At 40.1% G+C, this 27,915-nt stretch overlaps 1 protein-coding gene across 1 annotated transcript; it reads right to left on the minus strand.

Moving 5' to 3' along the window:
* Positions 1-369: 369 nt before the first annotated feature.
* LOC306784960 (receptor-type tyrosine-protein phosphatase beta-like) lies at positions 370-27,915 on the minus strand (the record flags this gene model as incomplete). Its single annotated transcript, XM_079279167.1, has 41 exons — positions 370-1,886; positions 1,920-2,081; positions 2,207-2,342; positions 2,468-2,628; positions 3,028-3,144; positions 3,689-3,823; positions 4,049-4,125; positions 4,318-4,408; positions 4,715-4,805; positions 5,022-5,066; positions 5,153-5,240; positions 5,354-5,469; positions 5,647-5,848; positions 6,019-6,168; positions 6,286-6,546; positions 6,697-6,927; positions 7,028-7,300; positions 8,004-8,267; positions 8,346-8,606; positions 8,826-9,089; positions 9,746-10,000; positions 10,142-10,402; positions 10,994-11,257; positions 11,427-11,693; positions 11,901-12,170; positions 12,372-12,632; positions 12,938-13,195; positions 14,324-14,584; positions 14,773-15,030; positions 15,629-15,886; positions 17,463-17,720; positions 18,433-18,690; positions 19,403-19,660; positions 20,373-20,630; positions 21,343-21,600; positions 22,313-22,570; positions 23,282-23,539; positions 24,252-24,509; positions 25,222-25,479; positions 26,192-26,449; positions 27,807-27,915. 40 exons carry the CDS (start codon positions 27,913-27,915, stop codon positions 1,920-1,922), a joined length of 8,427 nt encoding a protein of 2,808 aa, XP_079135293.1. The 3' UTR covers positions 370-1,886.

Raw genomic sequence — 27,915 nt, forward strand, 5'->3', positions numbered from 1 at the left:
TGTTCGCAAGAGCTCCAACGTGATGCTTAAAATTCATATTACGGTAATAATATATCATATTTATATCTATCAACCATCTCAATACCAACACCCTGAAGGTGTTGGTAAATCCATGGAAGAACGCTTAACTTAAAACCTGTAAGATTAACTAAAGATGCAAAGAAATTGCTGAGAGCGCATTTTATAGAATTTGAAAAAAAATCCACATTTGCTTCTTACAACGTGAACACAAATTTCAAACATTTATGACTATCAAAAAACAAGATTGCATGAGGTGAGAGTAAAAAGCTTGTTGGGTTCTCGTCAATGAGAGGGTTCACACACTGATTCAAACCACACACCACATAGCCGTACACGAATGTGGGGTCAAAACGTAGCAACATCTTTAATCTTAGTTTTACAGATTCAAGGGTAGACAATCCTGTCTCATTTTACATGTATTTGCATTGTACCAGCAAGCATCTCATGAAGCATTTAAAAAACATCCTACAACTTTGTGACTATTTGCCTGTTTTCATTAAGTGCTTTCAATTGACATTGTTCAAAAATATCTACAGACTAACCACACATTAAATATCCTTTTAACAAAAGCGTGCCTGCCTCATGGAAAATGCTGCCCTTTAGAAGCTGAAAACAGAGCTTCTCTGGTGATTGCAATGTCACAGACAGACCAGATATGCGGCAGGAAGTGACATAACATGGTTGTTTCTTTGAGGAATGTACAATGTAGAGAAGGACATGAACAAAACAAAAACAACGGGCCGTGTGACCTTCTTCAAAGGACACACTTGTACAGTATGGATACCTCCCCAGCAAAACGTTCGGCTGTCATTGTTTTAAGTTCCTGAGCTTTTTGTTTTTTGCGCTCCATCTCTTTTATCAAAAGAATGAAATGACCTACCGTAAGTAAAATTGTAAAATACGAATGTTGGGCGAAGAGCAAAGTGTTAGCAAAACAGTTTCACAAAGCACTGGCCAGAATGTAATCGGGATACGAAAATATCTGTACAGTTAAAAGAAGTGTAGAGAAAGACAAATGCATCCAGTGCATTATTCACTAGTGCATTCACATACAAAAGGCTCTGCAACAAACAAACAAAACTCCTTCATTAGAAGACGTTGCACGTTTCAAATTTGCTTAAGAGGTTCAAAAATAATTGATTGGACGTTCTGACAAACTTAAGGTTTCTGTAACATGGCAATATCAAAACAGTCCCTGTTTGCCCTTTTCAGTTTAAGACTAAAACAATGGAGTGCCACCTACTGGCACTGAAGCATACAGGTTTTAAAAAGGCACATAGTATTCATACAGGTTTTAAAAAGGCACATAGTATTCATACAGGTTTTAAAAAGGCACATTGTATTCATACAGGTTTTAAAAAGGCACATAGTATTCATACCAGCAATGTTTTGTTCAAGGCAAATCCGAAGGTTCAAAATTAAAAAATGTTCTTTATCAAACGTGTCTGTAATATTATCTATACAGCATCCAACATATTACCTGAGCAGAAAACTTCATCATCTGTAAGTCATATACAGTAGTAAACAAGCCGAACTAGAAACTGAGCAATACAAAAACCTGCAGTTATAAGAGAGAGAGAAAAAGATCTTACATTTGACCAAAGTTTACAAATAATCCAAATATTATTGGTCAGTGATTATGTCCCCGGTTGTATCTCCATATACAGCTCCCTTCTTTATCAAACATTCAACATTTTCAGGGTTTGAATCCAGAAAGCTACAATATTCTTAAAAAAAAAAAAAGCGTGACAGTTATAAAAAATAAATATGGCGCAATCACTTAAAAGCGTTCCTTTTGCAAATGTCTGCTCATTTTCTTGCGAAGCATAAAGAGAGAAGAAGAAGACCTGAGTGTTTTCTCGGGCCTATGCATTATAGTATGGAGTGTTTTCTCGGGCCTATGCATTATAGTATGGTCCGCCTTTGGGGAACCCTGTTTTTGGATCTATGTTCTCGTAAATAGAGAGTGCAGCACTGTTTTGGTAGATTAGATCCACATTGGTTCCAGTTCTTGATCTGATGATGTCCACAGCACACTGGTTTAAGAACACATACTGGTCCTGCAGGGATATCAAATATAAAAAGTTCACTGAGGTGCAGCATGCTTTATGAACTCTTCACATATTTCAAACAACATGTGCAGTGTGACAATTGTAACATAAGAACGTATGTGACTGTGTCCCACCTCTGTCTGCACCATAAGGGGCCGGTGCATGCGCAGATCGTGGACGATGCCGTACACGTCCACAATATTTTCCCTTTCAATCTGGAAGATCAAACGGTCGATGGCTATGAGGGTACCTGTGCGTCCAACGCCAGCACTGAGTGTAGACAACGTAGACGCACAGACAAGGAGGGGGTGAGGGAAAGAATATCAGATGAATCATAATTGATGTTGTATAGAATTGAAGGTAAAAATGTGTATGTGTGTGTGTGTGTGTCGGACCTGCAGTGGACCACAGTAGGAGAGTGTCTGGAGTATTGGTCCATGTGCTCTCTGACCAAGTGTCTGAAGCTGATAAGGAGCTCTGTGGTTTGTGGCACTCCGTGATCTGGCCAGGCTGTGAAGTGGAAGTGACGTACCGAACGGGTCTCTGCTGTTTTTACCTAAAGGACAAACAGCCACACAAACTCAAAATAGCTGCGACTAAGAAATCAACGTGTACGGATTCTTGAAAATGTATACGATTTCAATATTTCAATTAATTTACAGACACCAGGCTGTCCATTCAGAGAAAGACATTTCACTATTATTGACAAGTAATACTGTTTTTACATTGCAATTTATCGGTTGCAAGGATTCACCTTTGAATACAATGTTCCTTTTCATCACACTCATATTTTTAAAAGGGTTCAGTAGGGCGTTGTTCGTGAACTTATAGAGTTGGTTTGGCTGTACTAAAGGTGTTAAATAAGCACTGATAGGTGATGTCGTTTCACTGTGTTCATATTTCCTCCCCCCAAAAAATATTTTTTCGTTGGCATATGTAGCATCTCACCACTCACATTTTTAATGTCAAAGTCCCTGATGGTCCAGTCTTCAAGTTCTATTTCAGAGGTTGTTGTCACAGTAATGTTTTCAAAGTGCTTGGTGCCGTGATCCCAGTATTGCTCGCATTTCACCTGGAAACGAAAGACAATTGTTTTCGTTGTAACAGACTCACAGTACTCAGAATTCATAATTAGAATATAGAAAGCTACATTACATTTTAAAACACCAGTATTATTAACAGTACCTGTACATTTTAAAGAGAAAAATTTGTTTTATCATATTAAGAGCTTTTCAAACCAGCAAGGCAACACTTTGGTATTTCTGTCAATCAGCCGTACTGCTAGGTTATATTTAAAAACACACCTTTAATGCATTGACTTGGCTATTTTTTGCTTCAACCCATTCAAAATGTTTAAGAATACACAGTGTGAGATGTGGAATTGTATCATACGTTTGATATAATCGTATTTTCACATGTTTGTATGCAGGTCACTGCTTTACATTAATATCTTCACTTAAAGAGGGAGACAAACAGATGCTGATGCAATTTCTCGAACATGAAGGATGCGTTCATGGTTAGTGATCACATTAAGGATGAGACATTCACAACAGCATGGCGGCTAACACTAAGGAAGACATAAGGTGTGTGTGTGTGTGTGTGTCACTGCTACTCACTCGTCCCTGTTCATTACAGCGTGTCAGCATGACCAGAGTCTGTACGTTCTTCTCCCAGATCATCCTCCAGAACTCGTTGACTGTGGTGGGCAAAGGACCCTGAGCAGCAATATACTCCTTCCTGGAGTTGAAACCCTGTCAAATAAAACAAAAACCCAGACACATAACACAAACGTCCATCCAGTTTTCTAGGAGGTTCTCAAGTGTTTCAAAAGTCCCTTTGGTTGGAGGTGGTGTAGTTTGAGTATCATTAAGGCGTGAAGCAAAAATAATGAGCAGTTATGTTGTTCAGAAGGGAGTTTATTGATAGTGAAGCAATGACTGAGGCAGAGAGCTGTTTTAAAGAGTGTCAGTACGCACCGGCATGTAGTTAGCATTGATGTAGTCATCATATGGACTCCCATGGATAATAGAGAGTTTCACCCTAGAGGAGTCATCTAGGAGGTGAGAAAAGAGGGTAAATGAAATGAAGGTATGGATGCAGTGATGTGTGACCGTGTGTGATCATTTTGATACAATGGAATCCAGTTAGAAATGGGATAATGACAGTTGATGCAGTGATGATGTAGTTTAAAGAGTGGGGAGTGTTGGAGTTGAAAGCAGCAGGTGGATTGGTCAAGGTTGCTCACATGGATGCACGTTGTTGTAGCGGTTTTTGGATTTGTTCTCCGGTCTCTCGGCATTTGATTTCGACTGAGCTGTACCAACAAGCTTAAGGTCCTTTTAAAAGAAAGGGAAAAAAAGATTGGACAACTCACTTCATGCCCAAAATCTGGTGCATATGAAGTACCAAAAAAAAGAGCAACTTAATATTACTAAGGATGCACAATCAGACAAATTAGAAAAATCACATTTACACAGACAAATTATTAATTAGATGATTATTAAATCTATGTCTTATTACATATTACATTATTTTGACTTAGCTCCTAATGATGATCAAACACATTTTCAAGCAATAACTGCCTGCTATAAAAAGGCCAAATTATATACCAGGAGCCCTTGAATATTAAGGTGATGCTTTACCTCAAACTCTTCAGCAAAGCCACAGTTTGAGTCCGCTCTCTGCTTCTTGTAGTAAGCCTCGTACTCCTCCACCCTCACAGCCACACTTCTGCTCAAAGGCACACCAGAGGTCAGAACAGAGTCATGGGTTGTGCTTTTTTTGTCAAAATGTGTAACACTTGACAGATCTGATCATACTTCATGACTATACTTACACTTTGGCTCTGGAGAAAGAAAGAGAAAAAAAACAATGTTGACCAACTTTTATGGAAACAATTGTCGTCCATTTACTTTAAACTTATGATAACATGTTAAAAAAAACCCTCACCTCATGGAATGAATCTGGATGTCTGACGATTCTTTGTTGGATACCCTAAAGTACACGAACAAAGAGTTTAGAGTTGAGTCGTGTACACTATGAAACTAAGTCATTTCCTATCAATGATGACGATGACGAACCTTTTCCAGTAGATAATGAAGCCAATGAGGATGATGAAGAGAATGCAAAAAATTCCCAATGTTGCTCCGACAGCAATGCCAATGAACGCTAAAATGTTGACAAAGATTAAGACAGGAAGACAAAGAAAGAGGCCAGTTCTCCTTTCCTCTCATTATGGGAGCATTTAATAGCAACACCTTAGGGTCTGAATGATGTGGTACCTGGGTCCTGTGGGAGTGCAACAGCAGTATAGAAGTTTGTTATACTCATCAGTGACACTTCACCATTCACTAAGCCGTTTTGAAGGGTCAGACCGGTGTACAACACGATAGCATATCTGCAGGATTAAACATATCAGTTCAGAGATTTACACACATATCACACTTTGACTTGTATTTTTATTGTATCTGTTCCTACTCTCTGAATATCTTACAATGATATCATCGAGGAGTTACGAAATCATGCTATTTGCTTCTGCACACAGATTCATTCACAATATTGTTGGTGTTCTTACTGGTATTTTCCATTGGCCATCAAAGCACCATTAGTGTAGCCCTGCCATTTGGATTCGTCTCCTATTACTACGTCCTGATGACTCACTCCACTGCGTGAATGGAAGATGTTCTCCACAACTGTAGCCATGTATACTGGAGTATCCTTTTCCTGCCACTGTTTATACGTTTTCCCCACGTACTTTGTGAAATTAGAAGTGTCACCTGGAAGGACAGGCAGTACTGTATTTGGCTTTTGACAGAAAGGTTCTTGTTATGAGTTCTAATGTCTTTATCGTATGAAACAAATGAACAGCTCATCGTCACTTCAGCACGAATGGTTTACGATATAATTACAACACTCCCTGACATTAAAAAGAGAAAAAGAAACCAACCAGGGAGAGCATTTGTCACCAGCACCCCAATATGTGTGATTGGCCCATTGATGCTGTTCAGCAGGCTGCTTTCGATCTGAAGGGTGAACTTGTTGTATGTTCTGGAGCTCACCAACACAAATGCCTCATACTCCTCTGGAATGGGTGGATCTTTAGGGGGGAAAAGGAAAAATAAAAGATTTGGTTTTGTCAAGTTTTTACTCAAATACATATTATTTACATGGAACGGTTTTGTCAATCTATTGATCATGAAACATAAGGTCCTACTTGTGATGCCTGTCCAGCAGTCAAGAGACACAGGGGTGCTGGGTGGTCCACAGCTCTGAGTCTCCACTGCCAGATTGTATTTAGTGTTGTGACGAAGGTTGGACACGGTATGACTACAGCAGGTCGAGTTGATGATCTCGCCATCGTTTACAGTGACCTTAAAGCCAGAGTGTTGGCCAATGGGTTTATTCCAGGACAGGATGACATGAGCGTTTGTTGTGTTCGGACTTTTACATTCCAAGTCTTTCACCGGGCTTGCATCTGCAGCATCAAACAAAAATGATTTTCAGGAAAATCACAACAGGGAACGACAGCATTGTTCCCCAATTGTCCTGTGTGCTCAGTTATAGGACAATATCATTTGAAAATATCTGAAGTCTATATGAAATAATGCAGCTGTTTTGACCATACTTGTGCAGTTGTAAATCCATCTTGCAGCACCTTTGTTATATTGTTTGCCAGGAACCAGGTCCACAATATTATACGTATTTTCTTCTACTATTCTATCACCAATGGGCCCATCTGAGCTTTGCCAGGTCACATTGTAACGATAGCCGTCCTTGTACTCATCAGGTACAACCCACTTGACAGTGATTCTCTTCTCTTCTGTAGAAGTCGTAAGAGACTTCACACTCAACGGTCCTGATTGTTTAAAAGACATTTGAGAGATGTAAATGTCAGTAGACAGTAAAGGTGAAACATGACAGTGCTGGCATGTCGGTTACATAAATAAAACCCTTACTTGTAGTGACCATGTTGATCTGAACCTTCTCACTCTTAAAACCCATCGCACCCACTGTTGCTACGGAGAAGTTGTAGGAAGTCCCAGAAAGCAGGGAGGTGAAAGTATGACTGGTGTTGTAGGTGGTAGTGTTGTGTTCGTCTCCCTGGGGTGATGACTTGGTCAACTGGTAGTGGAACGTTGCACCCGTCATCAGAGGTGCTTCCTTCCACCTGATGTCAATGTAGCTGGTCGTCTGCGTCAGGACGTCAATCGGCCCGGGAGGGTTAGGGACTGGAGGGGAGGAAGTACACTTCAACACCAGAGTAACCAAAATAAAGGTTTTCTATTACGTATACAAAAGATTTCCCAGTACTGCAGGTCATTTTCCAAAGCATACAATAACAGTTCAGTTTTCCTCATTTCCCCTTAACCATGGAAACCATCACAGTAAATATTCCGTTAACGTTTGGGAGAAGCTTTGTTTTCATCCACGTACAATTATTGAAACTCTGACAAACAGTCGGCTGATGGTTGCTGATGAGCAACCGCAGTCATTTGTGAAACTGTCACACTGTTACAATATATTGACTTACAGTCATAAGATTTGTTTTGCCAATAACAGCTGAGCAAATTTAATTAAATTTTCATTTTCTTCTTGTATTATTGTCCCGTGTAACCTGTGTGAAGCCAGAGAAGCGACGGTTATCATGTCATTGTGCATCAGGTCCTTGAAAGCACCATCAAACTTTGAGTGTCAGCTGCAGTGCCACGTGATGACACAGTGATTAGAAGAAGAAAAAATCCACTGTTGTGGATTCCAAATGTCACACAAGCTTCAAAGTTAAGTTAATTTAATAAAAAACAATGGATGACTGAAGAATAGGCAATCCAAAAATAACCCAAAACAACTTTACAGTGTGCTATGGAAAACTTCAAAAATGTTGTAAAGTATATGCAATTAGTTGTTGTTTGATACATTAAATGTGATACTTACAGGTTGCATTAGTAATGAAGTCAGATGACGCATTGAAGGGTCCACTGAATGTGATTACCACAGCAGTGTAAACCCTTCCAGAGGACAAGTTGTGAAACAGAAAGGAGGTATCGGTAGGATCCAGCATGACCCCCTCTGAAGCCGTGGACGTGCTGTTGAGATAAACCTTATAGTGCGCCACTTTCCCAAGAGGTTCGTTCCATGACACCAGGATTGAACTATTGGAGCCCCAGCTGGAGATGCTTGGTTGCACTGCCTCAGGCGCTGTTAATGTGCAGAGGAGGAAGGATTAAAGCCGATCAACCACCTTGACAATTTGAAATAAACAGAAATGACACTTACCAGTGTACTGCGAGGTGCAGTTTGCTTCCCCCTCGATGCCATCCGCCGCCCTGACAAAAACGCAGAAGGTGCAGTCGGTCCCAGGGGTGAGCGCGGAAATCTCTGCGACTTCTTCTGCAACGGTTGTGTTTTGGGAGCCGCAGCCTGTTGTCTTTACCCGATATGTGTATTCACGCTTGTACTCCAGTGGTTTCGGCCAAACCAGACGTACAGCAGTTGTGTTTAAGGTTTCAGGTTCCAACCGTCCGATACTGTATGGACCTACATACAGAGCAGAAAGAGTTTGGATCAACATCAGGCAACCATCTTTCAAACATGCAGCACTCCTGGATACTACAGATACAGCTAAAACCTAAAGTAATATTACAAATTCAATGTGTTACGTTTAATTGTTATTCACTTTAGGTGCTCATTTATTTTGAGGATATTTTAGGTCATTTTTCCATTGTAGAGACAACATCTTGGGTAAGATATACGTACGTGTAAAATAGGACACTGTCACAGGAGCTGCCTGAGTGCCATCTGCTGTCTGTGTGGTGACAGTGAAGCTGTAGTTGCTCCCAGAGAGAAGTCCAGTGATTGTTGCGTCGAGTTTGTGCAAGACAACTTCAGATTTAATAATGGAGCCATTTGTGGTCTCCAAAAGATATGAGTAGTGAGATTTGTTCTCGGGCTGTTCCCACTCCAAGGTCACTGCATTTGTGGTGATTCCCGTCTGTCTCAGCATGGTTACAGCATACGGTCCTGAGAAAATTAGAAAGAGGGACACATTAAATATGCAGAACAGGCATGTGTTTCACGTGTCAGATTTGGGCAAAATAGTATAAATGTGGCATGAGGGGTTAACCCTATAAGCATTAAAAAAAAATAAGCATCTGGAAGTCAATAATAAGTTATTATGTGCTCAATATGTCAATTTTCTTGATTTAATAAAACCCATCTGGTTCATAAAGCAGTTAAATAATCACGATTAATGTCAGAATCTGTCAGATTGTTTGTGTGCAAAGGTTACTATCAGAAATAAAAAATAAGATTACAGGAGTTCAAAAATGTAAAAGTAAAATTAAAGTATTGTGTTAACCTTTTTGATTCTGCATTTTTACTTAAAACAGATTAAGAAACTGTTAATGTAGTATTTATTTCACAAAGCATTAATATTTGTTGGCAAATACTACTGCTTGCAAACATATACAAAATATCTTTTTGGAACCTGTCACGGTCACCGTATCACAAAAATAATACTATAACAATAATTATGAACAACAAAACTCAAACATAACATTTGTAAAAAAGATGAATAAATAAAGTACAAACAAACACGAAGACAAACTTGAGAAAAATAAAAAAAATAATAAAAGTAATAACCCTGGTGTGATCAAGTACATGTTAATCAAACTCACGGGTAAAGTTTTCTGCAGTCACGGCAGTGCTCTCATAGTTCAACACGCCGACAGTAACGACAGAGATACTGCTGGAGCTTCCAGACTGGAGGTTATTCAGCAGGAACCAGTTGTTTCGGATCAGAAAGGAACCGTTAAAGCTGGACACACTGAAGTTGTACTGATCATGGTCCATGCCCTCTGGAGAGGACCAGGTGAAGTTGATGGACTTCACAGTCTGAGACTCCACCATGATGGGGCCGGGAGGGTTGGGAACTGAACAGGAGAAGGAATGCTGTTTTAAAACACGACAGGCATTTCTAAAAAGAAATATTGGTCAAAATACATACAGCGCATACACAGTATATTGTATGTGTAATATGCAGGTTTATAGGCCATGATGTTGATGTAACTCACAAGTTGCGTTGCAAACACTTGAGTCTCTGCTCTCTAAAGGTCCACTTTTGGTGACCACCACCACACAGTAAAGCACTCCTGGTGTCAGGTCCGGAAACTCTTTGTTCAGAGTAGCGTTGCTCAGGTCTGTGCTGTTTTCCAAGTGACTGTCTCTGTACAGCAGTGCAGTGTAGGAGTCCGTCTGTCCAACTGCTGGTGTCCAGCTCACTGACATGGTAGTTGTGCTTCCTATGGCCATGATGCCAGAAACTGCTTCAGGCTCTGTAAAAAAAACGATTTCAATTTTATGTAATGTACATTCAGAAAATCCTTAGTTTAGGTCTGCCTGAACAATGAACTTGACAAAAAACACAGGGTTAAGAGAATAATTGTCACACAGTTAGTTGTATTGCAATACACATTTGAGTATAAATTACACGAGAAAGAATTACTTCTGGTTGTTAATGTGATGGCACAGAGAAATCCTAATTTATATTTTCAAACCTGTATTTTTCACTTTCATTATTTGTGGCATAGCTGTAATGGGCACTCTATTGACTCTTCACAAAGCACTGTTTGAAAGAGGGGACTGTACCATGGCTAAACCTGGAGAAAAGAGTAGTACCACCAGCTCTAAAGATATTCTGTTATCTGGTCCTTTAAAACACTTTTACTTGACTAACTTTGGACCAATTATTGCACATTCAACTAATATATGGAAACAAGCTGCCAGCATTGTTCAATGTGGCATTGACTGTGTTTTGGTATTTCTTTTTGACTGATTGCAAGTAAGCACGTTCATCTCTCTAGCCTGTGACAATGTTTATGTTTATATTAAAAAAAAAACACATTTCAGAAGCTTTGAAGTCGTACTTGCGTGACTTTGAGTGCTTTCCACTGTGGACTTGACCCCTTCTACGACGGTAAACACATCAAAAGTGTACAATTTTCCAGGGGTCAGATTGTAGAAGGTGTAAGTCTCAGTCTCAGTTGATTCATCCTGAACCACCGTGGCGTCCTGGAGAGCTTTCACCAGGTAGGAGTAGGAAGGCTTATGATCACTTTGTCTGCGCCACGCCAGCCGGATGGACGTTGTGTTCACGTCCTCCACTGTAAGGTTGGTCACTGCTTTGGGCACTGTAGCAAATACAACAGAGGGTTATGCAAGACCAAAGACCAGAATAGAAAAAGGTTATTGTACATGTTTGTGGTATCCTTAATTGTTTTGAGTATATATGATGTCTCTGATAGTGCAGAATCCATTTATGCTTCATCCATCAATTCATGTTTAAATGTAAGGCCTTACTTGTGTAACTGAATGTCTGTTCCACCGTGGATTCACTTCCCTCTGCTGCCATCGTCGTGACATTGATATCGTATCGAGTTCCTGGCTCCAGCTCGGTGACATCAGTGCTGTTATTGCTGACTGTTGTGCTAAACGGTTCTCCCGTAGTACGATAGGTTTGAACCAGGTATTTGTAATACATCTTGGCATCCAGGGGGGCTGACCATATCACCTTTATTGAGGTGGTGGACTTAGGGCTAGCAGTAAGGTTCAGCACAGGGTTGGGCACTAGAAAAATGACAAACAAGGGTAATGTTAATAAAAAGCAATTAAATGAGTAATTTGATATATTTATAACACATGTTATACGGTAATATTCTCAGGCGCTGGCTCGGTAAAACAAAGGGTTGTTATGCAAATGTTGGAAAAACTACAACATGAATTGTGTCACTCCTGTCACTGTTACATCTTTTAGTTTCTCCCCATTGTGCTTACGGGTGAAAGCAGAATTATGGACGGCCGTGCTCGGCAAATTCTGGGGTCCAACTGTTTCTACAGTTATATTGTAGGAAGTTCCAGACGAAAGAGCGGATAGCTCTGTGGTATTGACCAAGGCACTTGTAGTTTGCACTTCGCCACCTTCTGGCTGGTAGGTGATATGGTAGCTGATGTGTGGAGCACCTTCCATCAGAGCAGGAGTCGCCCACTTCAGATGAAGAGAATATGTTCCCTGACTGATGATGATGAAACCAGGAGGTGTGGGCTCTAAAAGGAATAACAGGCAGACACGCACTTATACTTGTGTTTCTGTTGTTTTTCATGTCTGATAGGTTTTAATGGTTTAAACCATTTTTTTAAAAACTACATTATATTGCAAATATTAGTAGAAGTACAACTCTTACATCGAGCTGCACCGGATGTGAAAACACAATCATTCATCAATAACAATAAGGGTATTAAACTTACCGGTGGCAAATGAAGACTGATTCGACATGTTATCGAAGTCCCCAGCTACAGCGGTCACGTTGATGAAAAATAATCTCCCAGGATGTAAATCAGTAAAGGAGGCTGTGGTGACTGCTGTGGTGTTGCTGTCCAAATAATTCTGTCTTTCATCTGAGATGGTCACCACGTAGCGATCAACTCTCCCAGAAGGCAAAGTCCAGCTGATGTTCAGGTAATTGGTTCCTCGTGCTGTAACCATAATGTCCTGAGGCTTTTCAGGCCCTGTAAATAAAGAAGTAAACGGTGGGTTTGGTTCCTTGTCTTTGCATTGTGAAAGAAAAAGTACAATATCCATTCATGATGTGTCTTAACAAATGTCTTATAGAAATAAACATTTATCATTTATCTGCTTTGAATTTTGCAACAAAACAAAAAACACAAGATGAGGGGAATACATACAATACAACGGGTTGTTCTTACATTACATTTACCAATGGGAATGTGTCAACAGGAAACCTCTTGAGCAACTTTCATCACAACTGTGCATGTTTAATTTGGTAATGTTAAATAGGGTTAGCGTGGCTTACTTGTGACTGAGGTGAACGTGTGAGGGTGTCCTTCTGTCTGATTGTCTCCGGCGACGGCAATGACTGAGATTGTGTAGCTCGTGCCAGGGATTAGGTCTGAGAGCACGGCAAAGGTTTTGTTGGTGTAAACGCTCATGAGCGCTCCACCATTATGCCACTCCAACCTGTACTTGAACACCTCACCCAGAGGTGGGGTCCAGTTCAGAGAGATGGAGGAGGTGTTTGTGGACACAGTAGGTTCCCCAATTTCACCAGGTCCTAAAGCAAAGAGGAGGAGAGGAGAGGACCATTCTCTATCAGTAAAATCTGTATCACTGGTGTAATTGTGACGTTTTAAAAAAACTCACCAAACATCGATAACAGTTATTGTATTAAAAATGATTCTTTTTTTGTTTTCTCATTCTCTTTCTGGTGATGTAATGGTTGATGATGTAAATAGTTAGTTGTTCTATTAGTCCACTGTACTCTATAGAAGAGCTGTTTCCCTCTGGTTTGTTTCCTTGTCTTTGCATTGTGGAAAGAAACCCTACAATATCCATTCATGATGTGTCATATTAAGAAATGGCTTATAAAAATAAACATTTATCATTGATCTGCTTTGAATTTTGCAACATCATCAACATGTATTAGTAATCCAATGCCATGATCCATTGACTACTATATTTCTCAACAATCTTGTGTTTAAATTGGCATGAACATAAACAAATAACGTTGAAATTATTAAATACAATTTAAAAACTCAAACGTAGAAAAGGGCTTGCAGAATGTCTCCAAAAATGAATTGATGATCAAAATAATTGTTCAATTAAGTTTCTGTTGATCAAGTAATTAATCAATTAACTGACTAATTATTGCAGCTCCACTTGCATCATAATTGTTTGTCTACTTATTTTTTTAGCTGTCTTTTATGAACACCATTTCTGACCAACCCATTGCAATTATGGGTTAAATGTCCCAAAAACACTTAACTTTAAGTACTCCTATTTAGCATTCATAGGTACAGTAAACAGAGGATAAATGGTCGAAATACATTATAATGAAGCTGTAAACAGATGTAATTATTTATTAATGTAAATGTCAACAACTATAAAACCTTCTGTGAGCACCCAAGTGAAAACTGGTGTATAAACACATGATAATGACAAAATAGTAAAAAAAAAGAGTTACATAATGATATAATAATGTAATATTCATAATCTAGTCATTATAACAGGAGGTTTAATTGTTGACAAATACTGTAAAGTTAACAGTATATCAATAAACACGTAAAAGAGTCCTTATTTCTGTTTACAACTGCATTATAATGTGTTATATACCAAATGTTTGCTGAATCTCAATGCTTTCCTAAATCATCATGAAAAAGAGATTTCCTGAAAGTTGACCTACTTGTGAAAGACCTTATTGAGGTTCCTTCTCCTTCGTTTGATTGATTTACAGCTACAGCAGCCACTCTAATCTCATACTGGACCCCAGGGATCAACTGGTTGATGGTAAAAGAGGTTTCAGTGGTGGTGGCATTAATGGTGTGTCCTCTTGCAGTCCACTGAACTGTGTAAGAGCTAGCATTGCCATCAGGTTCAGTCCAATTCAGAAACAAGGACGATGTTGTGGCATTAATGACGGAGAGATTCCTGACCACAGCCGGTTCTGTGAATGCAAGAAAAACACAAGATGAGGGGAATACATACAATACCACAGGTTGTTTCCAGCTTTCCAGCATGTTCTTACATTACATTTACCAATGGGAATGTGTAAATAGGAAACCTCTTGAGCAACTTTCATCACAACTGTGCATGTTTAATTTGGTAATGTTAAATAGGGTTAGCGTGGCTTACTTGTGACTGAGGTGAACGTGTGAGGGTGTCCTTCTGTCTGATTGTCTCCGGCGACGGCAATGACTGAGATTGTGTAGCTCGTGCCAGGGATTAGGTCTGAGAGCACGGCAAAGGTTTTGTTGGTGTAAACGCTCATGGGCGCTCCACCATTATGCCACTCCAACCTGTACTTGAACACCTCACCCAGAGGTGGGGTCCAGTTCAGAGAGATGGAGGAGGTGCTTGTGGACACAGTAGGTTCCCCAATTTCACCAGGTCCTAAAGCAAAGAGGAGGAGAGGAGAGGAAGGAAAAGAGCGAATCATCAAAATAGGAAAACAAAAAGTTAATGAACTAGATACACATGAGAAAAGTAAAACATGTATGCACAATGCTCACGGTATAAGAACCATCATCAACAAGAATGAACCCGGGTCGAGCACAGACTGTACCAGGTGTCCTCAGCACATTTAAATGCTTACTTACTTGTGTATTGATAAACAGTGGTACTCTGTCCATCAGTACTGCCTTCATCTGTCACTGCAGTAACAGTTATTTCATACTTGACACCAGCAGTCAGGTCAGTCATGGTTTTATGTGTTTGAGTCACATTGTCACTGTCAGTTACATTTCCATCAGTCCACTGAACTCTATAGAAAGAGCTGTTTCCCTCTGGTTTAGTCCACATCAGAGATATCGAGGAAGTCGTGATATTAGCGACAGTGATATTTCTGACTACTTCAGGCTCTGTGAGCGCAGGATGAACACAAGATGAAGGAGAAAAACAAACAAACTTTGAGTCAACTAAAAACACGACGAACTTTGGAAAGTACAAAATCTGTAAAGCTGTGATGCAAAATAAAGCAACATTTCATTACTTGTGAATGTGGAGAACGTGTGACGGTGTCCTTCTGTCTGATTGTCTCCGGCGACGGCAATGACTGAGATTGTGTAGCTCGTGCCAGGGATTAGGTCTGAGAGCACGGCAAAGGTTTTGTTGGTGTAAACGCTCATGAGCGCTCCACCATTATGCCACTCCAACCTGTACTTGAACACCTCACCCAGAGGTGGGGTCCAGTTCAGAGAGATGGAGGAGGTGCTTGTGGACACAGTAGGTTCCCCAATTTCACCAGGTCCTAAAGCAAAGAGGAGGAGAGGAGAGGACCATTCTCTATCAGTAAAATCTGTATCACTGGTGTAATTGTGACGTTTTAAAAAAACTCACCAAACATCGATAACAGTTATTGTATTAAAAATGATTCTTTTTTTGTTTTCTCATTCTCTTTCTGGTGATGTAATGGTTGATGATGTAAATAGTTAGTTGTTCTATTAGTCCACTGTACTCTATAGAAGAGCTGTTTCCCTCTGGTTTGTTTCCTTGTCTTTGCATTGTGGAAAGAAACCCTACAATATCCATTCATGATGTGTCATATTAAGAAATGGCTTATAAAAATAAACATTTATCATTTATCTGCTTTGAATTTTGCAACATCATCAACATGTATTAGTAATCCAATGCCATGATCCATTGACTACTATATTTCTCAACAATCTTGTGTTTAAATTGGCATGAACATAAACAAATAACGTTGAAATTATTAAATACAATTTAAAAACTCAAACGTAGAAAAGGGCTTGCAGAATGTCTCAAAAAATGTATTGATGATCAAAATAATTGTTCAATTAAGTTTCTGTTGATCAAGTAATTAATCAATTAACTGACTAATTATTGCAGCTCCACTTGCATCATAATTGTTTGTCTACTTATTTTTTTAGCTGTCTTTTATGAACACCATTTCTGACCAACCCATTGCAATTATGGGTTAAATGTCCCAAAAACACTTAACTTTAAGTACTCCTATTTAGCATTCATAGGTACAGTAAACAGAGGATAAATGGTTGAAATACGTTATAATGAAGCTGTAAACAGATGTAATTATTTATTAATGTAAATGTCAACAACTATAAAACCTTCTGTGAGCACCCAAGTGAAAACTGGTGTATAAACACATGATAATGACAAAATTGTAAAAAAAAGAGTTACATAATGATATAATAATATAATATTCATAATCTAGTCATTATAACAGGAGGTTTAATTGTTGACAAATACTGTAAAGTTAACAGTATATCAATAAACATGTAAAAGTGTCCTTATTTCTGTTTACAACTGCATTATAATGTGTTATATACCAAATGTTTGCTGAATCTCAATGCTTTCCTAAATCATCATGAAAAAGAGATTTCCTGAAAGTTGACCTACTTGTGAAAGACCTTATTGAGGTTCCTTCTCCTTCGTTTGATTGATTTACAGCTACAGCAGCCACTCTAATCTCATACTGGACCCCAGGGATCAACTGGTTGATGGTAAAAGAGGTTTCAGTGGTGGTGGCATTAATGGTGTGTCCTCTTGCAGTCCACTGAACTGTGTAAGAGCTAGCATTGCCATCAGGTTCAGTCCAATTCAGAAACAAGGACGATGTTGTGGCATTAATGACGGAGAGATTCCTGACCACAGCCGGTTCTGTGAATGCAAGAAAAACACAAGATGAGGGGAATACATACAATACCACAGGTTGTTTCCAGCTTTCCAGCATGTTCTTACATTACATTTACCAATGGGAATGTGTAAATAGGAAACCTCTTGAGCAACTTTCATCACAACTGTGCATGTTTAATTTGGTAATGTTAAATAGGGTGAGCGTGGCTTACTTGTGAATGTGGAGAACGTGTGACGGTGTCCTTCTGTCTGATTGTCTCCGGCGACGGCAATGACTGAGATTGTGTAGCTCGTGCCAGGGATTAGGTCTGAGAGCACGGCAAAGGTTTTGTTGGTGTAAACGCTCATGGGCGCTCCACCATTATGCCACTCCAACCTGTACTTGAACACCTCACCCAGAGGTGGGGTCCAGTTCAGAGAGATGGAGGAGGTGCTTGTGGACACAGTAGGTTCCCCAATTTCACCAGGTCCTAAAGCAAAGAGGAGGAGAGGAGAGGACCATTCTCTATCAGTAAAATCTGTATCACTGGTGTAATTGTGACGTTTTAAAAAAACTCACCAAACATCGATAACAGTTATTGTATTAAAAATTATTCTTTTTTTCGTTTTCTCATTCTCTTTCTGGTGATGTAATGGTTTCCCTCTCAGTTTACAGTGTATGAAGTAAGGATCAGGCACCAAATAGACTACGAGCACTGCCATGAACAAAAGTGTGATTCATCATCTTACTTGTATGCTGAGAAATCTCAGAAACTTCACTTTCTGTTTTGTGATCTCCAGCCACTGCTATGACAGTAAAATGGTAAAGCACTCCAGCAGTCAGCTCAGTGACGTTAATTTTAGTTTGAGTCACATTGTCACTGTCAGTTACATTTCCATCAGTCCACTGAACTCTATAGAAAGAGCTGTTTCCCTCTGGTTTAGTCCACATCAGAGATATCGAGGAAGTCGTGATATTAGCGACAGTGATATTTCTGACGACTTCAGGCTCTGTGAGCGCAGGATGAACACAAGATGAAGGAGAAAAACAAACGAATTTAGAGTCAACTAAAAACACTACGGACTTTGGCAAATACAAAACCTACACTTGAGTGTGATTCATGACAAAAGAGCACAGTTACACTTCCAAAAAGCTACAAATGTCAAAAAGCTGAAATGCAAAATAAAGCAACATTTCATTACTTGTGACTGAGGTGAACGTGTGACGGTGTCCTTCTGTCTGATTGTCTCCGGCGACGGCAATGACTGAGATTGTGTAGCTCGTGCCAGGGATTAGGTCTGAGAGCACGGCAAAGGTTTTGTTGGTGTAAACGCTCATGAGCGCTCCACCATTATGCCACTCCAACCTGTACTTGAACACCTCACCCAGAGGTGGGGTCCAGTTCAGAGAGATGGAGGAGGTGTTTGTGGACACAGTAGATTCCCCAATTTCACCAGGTCCTAAAGCAAAGAGGAGGAGAGGAGAGGACCATTCTCTATCAGTAAAATCTGTATCACTGGTGTAATTGTGACGTTTTAAAAAAACTCACCAAACATTGATAACAGTTGTTGTATTAAAAATTATTCTTTTTTTTGTTTTCTCATTCTCTTTCTGGTGATGTAATGGTTTCCCTCTCAGTTTACAGTGTATGAAGTAAGGATCAGGCACCAAATAGACTACGAGCACTGCCATGAACAAAAGTGTGATTCATCATCTTACTTGTGTGGTGAAAAATCTCAGAAACTTCACTTTCTGTTTTGTGATCTCCAGCCACTGCTATGACAGTAAAATGGTAAAGCACTCCAGCAGTCAGCTCAGTGACGTTAATTTTAGTTTGAGTCACATTGTCACTGTCAGTTACATTTCCATCAGTCCACTGAACTCTATAGAAAGAGCTGTTTCCCTCTGGTTTAGTCCACATCAGAGATATCGAGGAAGTCGTGATATTAGCGACAGTGATATTTCTGACGACTTCAGGCTCTGTGAGCGCAGGATGAACACAAGATGAAGGAGAAAAACAAACGAATTTAGAGTAAACTAAAAACACTACGGACTTTGGCAAATACAAAACCTACACTTGAGTGTGATTCATGACAAAAGAGCACAGTTACACTTCCAAAAAGCTACAAATGTCAAAAAGCTGAAATGCAAAATAAAGCAACATTTCATTACTTGTGACTGAGGTGAACGTGTGACGGTGTCCTTCTGTCTGATTGTCTCCGGCGACGGCAATGACTGAGATTGTGTAGCTCGTGCCAGGGATTAGGTCTGAGAGCACGGCAAAGGTTTTGTTGGTGTAAACGCTCATGAGCGCTCCACCATTATGCCACTCCAACCTGTACTTGAACACCTCACCCAGAGGTGGGGTCCAGTTCAGAGAGATGGAGGAGGTGCTTGTGGACACAGTAGGTTCCCCAATTTCACCAGGTCCTAAAGCAAAGAGGAGGAGAGGAGAGGACCATTCTCTATCAGTAAAATCTGTATCACTGGTGTAATTGTGACGTTTTAAAAAAACTCACCAAACATTGATAACAGTTGTTGTATTAAAAATTATTCTTTTTTTTGTTTTCTCATTCTCTTTCTGGTGATGTAATGGTTTCCCTCTCAGTTTACAGTGTATGAAGTAAGGATCAGGCACCAAATAGACTACGAGCACTGCCATGAACAAAAGTGTGATTCATCATCTTACTTGTGTGGTGAAAAATCTCAGAAACTTCACTTTCTGTTTTGTGATCTCCAGCCACTGCTATGACAGTAAAATGGTAAAGCACTCCAGCAGTCAGCTCAGTGACGTTAATTTTTGTTTGAGTCACATTGTCACTGTCAGTTACATTTCCATCAGTCCACTGAACTCTATAGAAAGAGCTGTTTCCCTCTGGTTTAGTCCACATCAGAGATATCGAGGAAGTCGTGATATTAGCGACAGTGATATTTCTGACGACTTCAGGCTCTGTGAGCGCAGGATGAACACAAGATGAAGGAGAAAAACAAACGAATTTAGAGTAAACTAAAAACACTACGGACTTTGGCAAATACAAAACCTACACTTGAGTGTGATTCATGACAAAAGAGCACAGTTACACTTCCAAAAAGCTACAAATGTCAAAAAGCTGAAATGCAAAATAAAGCAACATTTCATTACTTGTGACTGAGGTGAACGTGTGACGGTGTCCTTCTGTCTGATTGTCTCCGGCGACTGCAATGACTGAGATTGTGTAGCTCGTGCCAGGGATTAGGTCTGAGAGCACGGCAAAGGTTTTGTTGGTGTAAACGCTCATGAGCGCTCCACCATTATGCCACTCCAACCTGTACTTGAACACCTCACCCAGAGGTGGGGTCCAGTTCAGAGAGATGGAGGAGGTGCTTGTGGACACAGTAGGTTCCCCAATTTCACCAGGTCCTAAAGCAAAGAGGAGGAGAGGAGAGGACCATTCTCTATCAGTAAAATCTGTATCACTGGTGTAATTGTGACGTTTTAAAAAAACTCACCAAACATCGATAACAGTTATTGTATTAAAAATTATTCTTTTTTTCGTTTTCTCATTCTCTTTCTGGTGATGTAATGGTTTCCCTCTCAGTTTACAGTGTATGAAGTAAGGATCAGGCACCAAATAGACTACGAGCACTGCCATGAACAAAAGTGTGATTCATCATCTTACTTGTATGCTGAGAAATCTCAGAAACTTCACTTTCTGTTTTGTGATCTCCAGCCACTGCTATGACAGTAAAATGGTAAAGCACTCCAGCAGTCAGCTCAGTGACGTTAATTTTTGTTTGAGTCACATTGTCACTGTCAGTTACATTTCCATTAGTCCACTGTACTCTATAGAAAGAGCTGTTTCCCTCTGGTTTAGTCCACATCAGAGATATCGAGGAAGTCGTGATATTAGCGACAGTGATATTTCTGACGACTTCAGGCTCTGTGAGCGCAGGATGAACACAAGATGAAGGAGAAAAACAAACGAATTTAGAGTCAACTAAAAACACTACGGACTTTGGCAAATACAAAACCTACACTTGAGTGTGATTCATGACAAAAGAGCACAGTTACACTTCCAAAAAGCTACAAATGTCAAAAAGCTGAAATGCAAAATAAAGCAACATTTCATTACTTGTGACTGAGGTGAACGTGTGACGGTGTCCTTCTGTCTGATTGTCTCCGGCGACGGCAATGACTGAGATTGTGTAGCTCGTGCCAGGGATTAGGTCTGAGAGCACGGCAAAGGTTTTGTTGGTGTAAACGCTCATGAGCGCTCCACCATTATGCCACTCCAACCTGTACTTGAACACCTCACCCAGAGGTGGGGTCCAGTTCAGAGAGATGGAGGAGGTGTTTGTGGACACAGTAGATTCCCCAATTTCACCAGGTCCTAAAGCAAAGAGGAGGAGAGGAGAGGACCATTCTCTATCAGTAAAATCTGTATCACTGGTGTAATTGTGACGTTTTAAAAAAACTCACCAAACATTGATAACAGTTGTTGTATTAAAAATTATTCTTTTTTTTGTTTTCTCATTCTCTTTCTGGTGATGTAATGGTTTCCCTCTCAGTTTACAGTGTATGAAGTAAGGATCAGGCACCAAATAGACTACGAGCACTGCCATGAACAAAAGTGTGATTCATCATCTTACTTGTGTGGTGAAAAATCTCAGAAACTTCACTTTCTGTTTTGTGATCTCCAGCCACTGCTATGACAGTAAAATGGTAAAGCACTCCAGCAGTCAGCTCAGTGACGTTAATTTTAGTTTGAGTCACATTGTCACTGTCAGTTACATTTCCATCAGTCCACTGAACTCTATAGAAAGAGCTGTTTCCCTCTGGTTTAGTCCACATCAGAGATATCGAGGAAGTCGTGATATTAGCGACAGTGATATTTCTGACGACTTCAGGCTCTGTGAGCGCAGGATGAACACAAGATGAAGGAGAAAAACAAACGAATTTAGAGTAAACTAAAAACACTACGGACTTTGGCAAATACAAAACCTACACTTGAGTGTGATTCATGACAAAAGAGCACAGTTACACTTCCAAAAAGCTACAAATGTCAAAAAGCTGAAATGCAAAATAAAGCAACATTTCATTACTTGTGACTGAGGTGAACGTGTGACGGTGTCCTTCTGTCTGATTGTCTCCGGCGACGGCAATGACTGAGATTGTGTAGCTCGTGCCAGGGATTAGGTCTGAGAGCACGGCAAAGGTTTTGTTGGTGTAAACGCTCATGAGCGCTCCACCATTATGCCACTCCAACCTGTACTTGAACACCTCACCCAGAGGTGGGGTCCAGTTCAGAGAGATGGAGGAGGTGTTTGTGGACACAGTAGATTCCCCAATTTCACCAGGTCCTAAAGCAAAGAGGAGGAGAGGAGAGGACCATTCTCTATCAGTAAAATCTGTATCACTGGTGTAATTGTGACGTTTTAAAAAAACTCACCAAACATTGATAACAGTTGTTGTATTAAAAATGATTCTTTTTTTGTTTTCTCATTCTCTTTCTGGTGATGTAATGGTTTCCCTCTCAGTTTACAGTGTATGAAGTAAGGATCAGGCACCAAATAGACTACGAGCACTGCCATGAACAAAAGTGTGATTCATCATCTTACTTGTGTGGTGAAAAATCTCAGAAACTTCACTTTCTGTTTTGTGATCTCCAGCCACTGCTATGACAGTAAAATGGTAAAGCACTCCAGCAGTCAGCTCAGTGACGTTAATTTTTGTTTGAGTCACATTGTCACTGTCAGTTACATTTCCATTAGTCCACTGTACTCTATAGAAAGAGCTGTTTCCCTCTGGTTTAGTCCACATCAGAGATATCGAGGAAGTCGTGATATTAGCGACAGTGATATTTCTGACTACTTCAGGCTCTGTGAGCGCAGGATGAACACAAGATGAAGGAGAAAAACAAACGAATTTAGAGTCAACTAAAAACACTACGGACTTTGGCAAATACAAAACCTACACTTGAGTGTGATTCATGACAAAAGAGCACAGTTACACTTCCAAAAAGCTACAAATGTCAAAAAGCTGAAATGCAAAATAAAGCAACATTTCATTACTTGTGACTGAGGTGAACGTGTGACGGTGTCCTTCTGTCTGATTGTCTCCGGCGACGGCAATGACTGAGATTGTGTAGCTCGTGCCAGGGATTAGGTCTGAGAGCACGGCAAAGGTTTTGTTGGTGTAAACGCTCATGAGCGCTCCACCATTATGCCACTCCAACCTGTACTTGAACACCTCACCCAGAGGTGGGGTCCAGTTCAGAGAGATGGAGGAGGTGCTTGTGGACACAGTAGGTTCCCCAATTTCACCAGGTCCTAAAGCAAAGAGGAGGAGAGGAGAGGACCATTCTCTATCAGTAAAATCTGTATCACTGGTGTAATTGTGACGTTTTAAAAAAACTCACCAAACATCGATAACAGTTATTGTATTAAAAATTATTCTTTTTTTCGTTTTCTCATTCTCTTTCTGGTGATGTAATGGTTTCCCTCTCAGTTTACAGTGTATGAAGTAAGGATCAGGCACCAAATAGACTACGAGCACTGCCATGAACAAAAGTGTGATTCATCATCTTACTTGTATGCTGAAAAATCTCAGAAACTTCACTTTCTGTTTTGTGATCTCCAGCCACTGCTATGACAGTAAAATGGTAAAGCACTCCAGCAGTCAGCTCAGTGACGTTAATTTTAGTTTGAGTCACATTGTCACTGTCAGTTACATTTCCATCAGTCCACTGAACTCTATAGAAAGAGCTGTTTCCCTCTGGTTTAGTCCACATCAGAGATATCGAGGAAGTCGTGATATTAGCGACAGTGATATTTCTGACGACTTCAGGCTCTGTGAGCGCAGGATGAACACAAGATGAAGGAGAAAAACAAACGAATTTAGAGTAAACTAAAAACACTACGGACTTTGGCAAATACAAAACCTACACTTGAGTGTGATTCATGACAAAAGAGCACAGTTACACTTCCAAAAAGCTACAAATGTCAAAAAGCTGAAATGCAAAATAAAGCAACATTTCATTACTTGTGACTGAGGTGAACGTGTGACGGTGTCCTTCTGTCTGATTGTCTCCGGCGACGGCAATGACTGAGATTGTGTAGCTCGTGCCAGGGATTAGGTCTGAGAGCACGGCAAAGGTTTTGTTGGTGTAAACGCTCATGAGCGCTCCACCATTATGCCACTCCAACCTGTACTTGAACACCTCACCCAGAGGTGGGGTCCAGTTCAGAGAGATGGAGGAGGTGCTTGTGGACACAGTAGGTTCCCCAATTTCACCAGGTCCTAAAGCAAAGAGGAGGAGAGGAGAGGACCATTCTCTATCAGTAAAATCTGTATCACTGGTGTAATTGTGACGTTTTAAAAAAACTCACCAAACATCGATAACAGTTATTGTATTAAAAATTATTCTTTTTTTCGTTTTCTCATTCTCTTTCTGGTGATGTAATGGTTTCCCTCTCAGTTTACAGTGTATGAAGTAAGGATCAGGCACCAAATAGACTACGAGCACTGCCATGAACAAAAGTGTGATTCATCATCTTACTTGTATGCTGAAAAATCTCAGAAACTTCACTTTCTGTTTTGTGATCTCCAGCCACTGCTATGACAGTAAAATGGTAAAGCACTCCAGCAGTCAGCTCAGTGACGTTAATTTTAGTTTGAGTCACATTGTCACTGTCAGTTACATTTCCATCAGTCCACTGAACTCTATAGAAAGAGCTGTTTCCCTCTGGTTTAGTCCACATCAGAGATATCGAGGAAGTCGTGATATTAGCGACAGTAATATTTCTGACGACTTCAGGCTCTGTGAGCGCAGGATGAACACAAGATGAAGGAGAAAAACAAACGAATTTAGAGTAAACTAAAAACACTACGGACTTTGGCAAATACAAAACCTACACTTGAGTGTGATTCATGACAAAAGAGCACAGTTACACTTCCAAAAAGCTACAAATGTCAAAAAGCTGAAATGCAAAATAAAGCAACATTTCATTACTTGTGACTGAGGTGAACGTGTGACGGTGTCCTTCTGTCTGATTGTCTCCGGCGACGGCAATGACTGAGATTGTGTAGCTCGTGCCAGGGATTAGGTCTGAGAGCACGGCAAAGGTTTTGTTGGTGTAAACGCTCATGAGCGCTCCACCATTATGCCACTCCAACCTGTACTTGAACACCTCACCCAGAGGTGGGGTCCAGTTCAGAGAGATGGAGGAGGTGCTTGTGGACACAGTAGATTCCCCAATTTCACCAGGTCCTAAAGCAAAGAGGAGGAGAGGAGAGGACCATTCTCTATCAGTAAAATCTGTATCACTGGTGTAATTGTGACGTTTTTAAAAAACTCACCAAACATTGATAACAGTTATTGTATTAAAAATTATTATTTTTTTCGTTTTCTCATTCTCTTTCTGGTGATGTAATGGTTTCCCTCTCAGTTTACAGTGTATGAAGTAAGGATCAGGCACCAAATAGACTACGAGCACTGCCATGAACAAAAGTGTGATTCATCATCTTACTTGTATGCTGAAAAATCTCAGAAACTTCACTTTCTGTTTTGTGATCTCCAGCCACTGCTATGACAGTAAAATGGTAAAGCACTCCAGCAGTCAGCTCAGTGACGTTAATTTTTGTTTGAGTCACATTGTCACTGTCAGTTACATTTCCATCAGTCCACTGAACTCTATAGAAAGAGCTGTTTCCCTCTGGTTTAGTCCACATCAGAGATATCGAGGAAGTCGTGATATTAGCGACAGTGATATTTCTGACTACTTCAGGCTCTGTGAGCGCAGGATGAACACAAGATGAAGGAGAAAAACAAACGAATTTAGAGTAAACTAAAAACACTACGGACTTTGGCAAATACAAAACCTACACTTGAGTGTGATTCATGACAAAAGAGCACAGTTACACTTCCAAAAAGCTACAAATGTCAAAAAGCTGAAATGCAAAATAAAGCAACATTTCATTACTTGTGACTGAGGTGAACGTGTGACGGTGTCCTTCTGTCTGATTGTCTCCGGCGACGGCAATGACTGAAATTGTGTAGCTCGTGCCAGGGATTAGGTCTGAGAGCACGGCAAAGGTTTTGTTGGTGTAAACGCTCATGACCGCTCCACCATTATGCCACTCCAACCTGTACTTGAACACCTCACCCAGAGGTGGGGTCCAGTTCAGAGAGATGGAGGAGGTGTTTGTGGACACAGTAGATTCCCCAATTTCACCAGGTCCTAAAGCAAAGAGGAGGAGAGGAGAGGACCATTCTCTATCAGTAAAATCTGTATCACTGGTGTAATTGTGACGTTTTAAAAAAACTCACCAAACATTGATAACAGTTGTTGTATTAAAAATGATTCTTTTTTTGTTTTCTCATTCTCTTTCTGGTGATGTAATGGTTTCCCTCTCAGTTTACAGTGTATGAAGTAAGGATCAGGCACCAAATAGACTACGAGCACTGCCATGAACAAAAGTGTGATTCATCATCTTACTTGTAAAAAAAAAGAGTTACATAATGATATAATAATATAATATTCATAATCTAGTCATTATAACAGGAGGTTTAATTGTTGACAAATACTGTAAAGTTAACAGTATATCAATAAACACGTAAAAGTGTCCTTATTTCTGTTTACAACTGCATTATAATGTGTTATATACCAAATGTTTGCTGAATCTCAATGCTTTCCTAAATCATCATGAAAAAGAGATTTCCTGAAGGTTGACCTACTTGTGAAAGACCTTATTGAGGTTCCTTCTCCTTCGTTTGATTGATTTACAGCTACAGCAGCCACTCTAATCTCATACTGGATCCCAGGGATCAACTGGTTGATGGTAAAAGAGGTTTCAGTGGTGGTGGCATTAATGGTGTGTCCTCTTGCAGTCCACTGAACTGTGTAAGAGCTAGCATTGCCATCAGGTTCAGTCCAATTCAGAAACAAGGACGATGTTGTGGCATTAATGACGGAGAGATTCCTGACCACAGCCGGTTCTGTGAATGCAAGAAAAACACAAGATGAGGGGAATACATACAATACCACAGGTTGTTTCCAGCTTTCCAGCATGTTCTTACATTACATTTACCAATGGGAATGTGTAAATAGGAAACCTCTTGAGCAACTTTCATCACAACTGTGCATGTTTAATTTGGTAATGTTAAATAGGGTTAGCGTGGCTCCAGTTAGTTGTTCTATTAGTCGTGATATTACCGACAGTGATATTTCTGACTACTTCAGGCTCTGTGAGCGCAGGATGAACACAAGATGAAGGAGAAAAACAAACAAATTTAGAGAGACAATGAAAAAATGCTTTCTGTACCAAAGTAGAAAACCATACACTTGAGTGTGATTCATGACAGAAGAGCACAGAGGGGATCGGAGGACCAAACCACTCTCTACGAATAAAATCTGTACGACTGTGTAATATATAGAGATAGATGCAAAGAAAACAACAATGGCAGCAGAATGTTTTTCTTACTTGACAAAGTGCAGAAATACCACTACAAAGTAAAAGCACAATGTCCTCATACTTTCAACTCCCCTCTCATATGGACCATCTTACAATGTTAGCCAAAACTAAAAGTGTACTTACTTGTGGACAGAGAAACATTTGCTTTCTCTCCTTCAGTACGGTTATCAGCTGCCACTGCAGTGACCACTATAGTGAACTTGACCCCAGGAGTCAGGCCAGTGATCGTCAT

Source organism: Melanostigma gelatinosum (assembly GCF_949748355.1).
Source record: "Melanostigma gelatinosum genome assembly, chromosome: 1".
NCBI lineage: Eukaryota > Metazoa > Chordata > Actinopteri > Perciformes > Zoarcidae > Melanostigma > Melanostigma gelatinosum.